The sequence below is a fragment of the Formica exsecta genome, unplaced genomic scaffold, assembly GCF_003651465.1.
Source record: "Formica exsecta isolate Colony F162 unplaced genomic scaffold, ASM365146v1 scaffold72, whole genome shotgun sequence".
Taxonomy (NCBI): Eukaryota; Metazoa; Arthropoda; class Insecta; order Hymenoptera; family Formicidae; genus Formica; species Formica exsecta.
The window spans coordinates 6902927-6907125 of record NW_021853485.1 but is presented as its reverse complement, the minus strand read 5'-3'; the positions used below and the strand labels follow the sequence as shown (position 1 = coordinate 6907125).

Here is a 4199-nt window from a genome sequence, read left to right as displayed (position 1 = left end):
CTCTTTCTTTAGTTTTAAACACGATGGCATTTTTGCAATATCGTATGGATGCATTTGTGTTCATTAATGGCTGGAATCATTTAGGAAATTCACCTTGTTTACTTTCTATCTGAGACATTATAAATTGCGTGGAGGTTGGAGTACACGATTTTTATATTATCACACATATATGTATATATGCACTATATTCTTTTTTGTATTGTAAGCTCTCATTAGCCCATTTTCCTCTTTGTGTTAAATATATAAAAAATGTTACATCTTATGTAATATTATTTTATATAATCTTACTTTTAATATATATATACGCGTACATTTTAATACACGTAAATATACATATGATTTTATTTTCAGTCTCGATTTACCTTGACTTTAATGATAGATTTTTCAATTAATTTGTATTCCAATTTTTCTGTAACGATAATGGCAATGATAAAACAAAATTTATTTTTATACTGTTTTAACGATAATTAGTATATTCATGAAATTTTCATGATTGATTTCAGGAAAATCACGAAACTTTCACAAGAGCATCAAAATCTGCAAAAATCTTGCGAAGCGATTATCGGCCTTAATCAACGCTTACAAATTCTGGATATGTGCACACACGCGATACATAAAAAGAATGAAGCAAAAATTAAAGATTTGGAATATATGCTAGCTTCAATGTCGGTCAGAAATGTAGAATTCACAGAGAAGCTTGTAAAATATAATGTTTGTCCAGAAAAATAAATATTTACTTCCACAATCTATATGAAAAATAACAGGATAGGATTTTTTACTAATAAATACACTGAAACATGTGTGTATACATGATTAATAAAAAATGTATTATAATAATCGTTCGTATATTTAAATATAAGTTGAACAAATTCTGATGGTAAAAATGCAAACTTAAGTCTTGCAAGTAAAAATATAAACTTGCATATCGTGACAACCAGCAATTAAAAGAGATTTTCTGCTACAGATTCTTAAACGCGCGCGAATCTACCTCTATAAAATAATAATTCTACCGGAAAACAAACCTCGCGTCTTTTTTTTTTAAGAGCCTTTACACACAGGACACGTCAATGTGTTACGCGTGCTAAAAGCAACGTGCTAACCAATTAACCTTTCGTTCTTACGGACAAGTTGTAAATCGATTAGCTATCGTGTCATTTTATCACGCATAATGCATTGACGTTCTATGTGCAAGAGCCTTTAGACTTAATAAAATTCTATGACTATCTGTAATATAACAAAATTGTCTATAAAGTTCTTGTTCAATTCATCACAAGGCATTTTAATTACATCATAGTTAATGCTCTAGTACACTTTACGTTTTCCCGTTAATTTTGTGAAAAAGCTATATCTGCTTAATAACAGTATAAAAACGATTGTGATATCTATACTGCTTAATCTTATTTATTTTTTTAATTTTTAGTCGTTCTATGTGATGTTGCATGTGATGTGTGATGTATGTTTCTATATATATTCTTACAGACACATGGTCCTCCAAACAACACACATGATATAAATCATCTTGAAAGAATATAGAATTTTGCATGTATGAAAAAATGTATACTTTATCCCATTGCCATAAAATTAATATGTACTTTTATACTCAAGTTTTTCTGATAAAAAAAATGTGATCATACTCATTAAATATGTGTAAAAACGCCAGAGGAGAAATTCATTGTGTGTTTAATATGTCACATATAGCAATTTTTAACTGATTTAATAATTATATCATAAATTTTCGGAATGGCATGATAAGATATAAGACCATTAAATCTCGATCGATATATTTATCACAAAAACTTATATAAAAATTCGTTTAATTATAGTGATTAACGAATTGAAGAACGCATAGCAATTTGTCATAATTTCATTAAAATGTGTATGAATATACTTTTTTCTTATATATATATAATAAAATAGAAAATTTTAACACATATTTTCTCCTCTGAGGGTCTTTTCGGCAAAAAATGCATTCATGTAAATAATTTCCGAGTTTTTAATACAATTGTGAATGTTTCATTGTCAAGGAGTAAGCCCGCTAAACCCAATACTGGGGACGTAAAAAGTTCCACAAAACATCAGTTTTGTTCGACGAAATGAACATAAGTATTTAATGATAGTAAATAAGTGTGTCTTCTCGCTGAACAATTGAAAATATTTGGAGGGTCAGAGTATAGTACAACGAGCGAGCCAACTGGGTGGCTTCCTCTGTGGTTCTGAAGCTTTCAACTGATGACCGCCGCCTTTTGGTGGATTTGATGCTTCCTGCAGAAAATAAAAAAACATGACATTGGCAGAACGCATAACATATTATAACATTCTGTTGTTGTTGTTGTTTTATACATTATTAATATTGTACATTTAATTATTTGTTGTAATCTTACTATATTTTTTAATACAATTTGCACATAAAGTAAATAAAGAGTTGCTTGTTACTGCAAAAATTAGAGTTTGATAATTAAGATGTAGTAAATGTTATTAAATGCAAGCACATAGCATAGGTATTACTATAAAAATCAATAGTATTATTAGAAATATTAATCATAAAGTATGTTAATATGAGTATTGCAATATAATACTAAATATAAAACAAGGTCAAAATATAACATAATGTGAAAAAGACGCATTTTTTATTCTTCTTGCACATGTAGACACACACACACACACACACACACACACACACACACACGCACGCACGCACGCACACGCACACGCACACACGCACGCACGCACGCACGCACGCACGCACCCACGCACGCACGCACACACACACAAAAGCATGAACTGAAATTAATATCCGATATGCAAAGTTTGTTTGCTTAATGTATGAAGTTTTTTCTTAATTAATATGCATATTTAATTAACAAAAAAGTCACGCAATATCTTTCTAGCAGACATGTGTATCAAACAGAAATGCATACAATACTGTTAAAATAATTTAATAGATAAGAATCACAATGGATTAATAATACAACGTGCATTGATTAAAATTTCCATAAAGCATTGACCACAATGCTTTATGGATTGTTATATTGTTTTACATATAGAATTTTAGGGACTAACTAAAACAGTGTACAAAAAGTTACCTTCTGCCAAGATAGACCAGCACCAAACACAGAGAAACAGAGACAGGAAACAGAGAAACAGTGGTTATTTTATAATAAATATGAGAAAAATGTTCTTGTTCATAAAAACTAATGTTCAATTTAGTATTGCTTAAGCATTTTTTTTTAGATTTATATATTATTCTATTTATTGACATTTATATAGTAAGTTTTTAAATATGAAAGTTTTTATATACATTGTGAAATATGAATATGAATGATTAATGAATATAAATCCATATTTAGATATGATAAGTATAATATTCTTAACTTTATTGAAATATATGTGGTACAAATCACATGCATTCTTACCAATTTTTTTTCCATTTTTGCTTTGATGTCACGTGCCAAAGTATAAAAAGCCTCTTCAACGTTAATACTAGATTTTGCCGAGGTTTCCATAAATTTAATGCCATATTCGACAGCTAGTTGCTCGCCCCTTTCCTTAGTCACTTGCCTCTTGTCTGTAAGCTCACACTTATTACCTAATAACATTTTTTCCACATCCGCAGACGCGTTTTCCTCTATATTCCGAATCCAATTTTTAATGTTCTCAAAACTTTTGTCATTTGTAACATCATACACCAACATAATTCCCATCGCTCCGCGATAATAAGCTGTGGTTATGGTACGAAACCTTTCTTGTCCAGCAGTGTCCCTACAAATATATACATATAGTCGAGTTTAATCTTATGCTACAAATGTAAATCACATTTAATACAAATTAATTAACAGGAATGAGAAGAAAGAACATTACAAAAACATATTTACCATATTTGTAGTTTAATTTTCTTGCCGTCCAATTCGATGGTACGAATTTTAAAGTCAATGCCTGTAACGTACAACAAAATCATAAATCAAGGAAGCACTCTTATAAGGATATGGAGAGATAAATGCAAACGAGTAACGCCGGTATCTGGTACACGATGAATCACGTTACTGTGAGGAGCTCGGTATAATGTGCTCTTTGTCTAATATACTCGTATGACATTCGCCCCGCGCGTACAGGATACATGTGTCTCGAGACACACCCTGGAGCGCGCGTTTCCGAGCGCGACGACGAAGACGATTAATGATAGAGCAATGAGGGGTGGAGGG

General features: G+C 30.8%; 2 protein-coding genes across 3 annotated transcripts in view; one reads left to right on the top strand and one right to left on the bottom strand.

Annotated features, from left to right (window-relative positions):
• LOC115243552 (early endosome antigen 1-like) overlaps positions 1 to 1458 on the top strand; it is an 8610-nt gene extending 7152 nt beyond the window's left edge. The window contains exon 3 of the mRNA XM_029820662.1: positions 504 to 1458. Within this exon, the coding sequence (XP_029676522.1) occupies positions 504 to 729 (226 nt within the window). The 3' untranslated portion in view covers positions 730 to 1458. The remainder of the gene's footprint in view (positions 1 to 503) is intronic.
• LOC115243550 (ras-related protein Rab-8A) overlaps positions 1419 to 4199 on the bottom strand; it is an 8206-nt gene continuing 5425 nt past the window's right edge. Inside the window, exons 2-5 of one of the 2 annotated variants that reach the window (XM_029820658.1) lie at positions 3873 to 3933; positions 3414 to 3759; positions 3084 to 3086; positions 1419 to 2262 (exon numbers count right to left, since the gene is read on the bottom strand). In XM_029820658.1, the coding sequence (XP_029676518.1) occupies positions 2164 to 2262; positions 3084 to 3086; positions 3414 to 3759; positions 3873 to 3933 (509 nt within the window). In that variant the 3' untranslated portion in view covers positions 1419 to 2163. The remainder of the gene's footprint in view (positions 2263 to 3083; positions 3087 to 3413; positions 3760 to 3872; positions 3934 to 4199) is intronic. The other variant, XM_029820659.1, reaches the window with a different exon arrangement.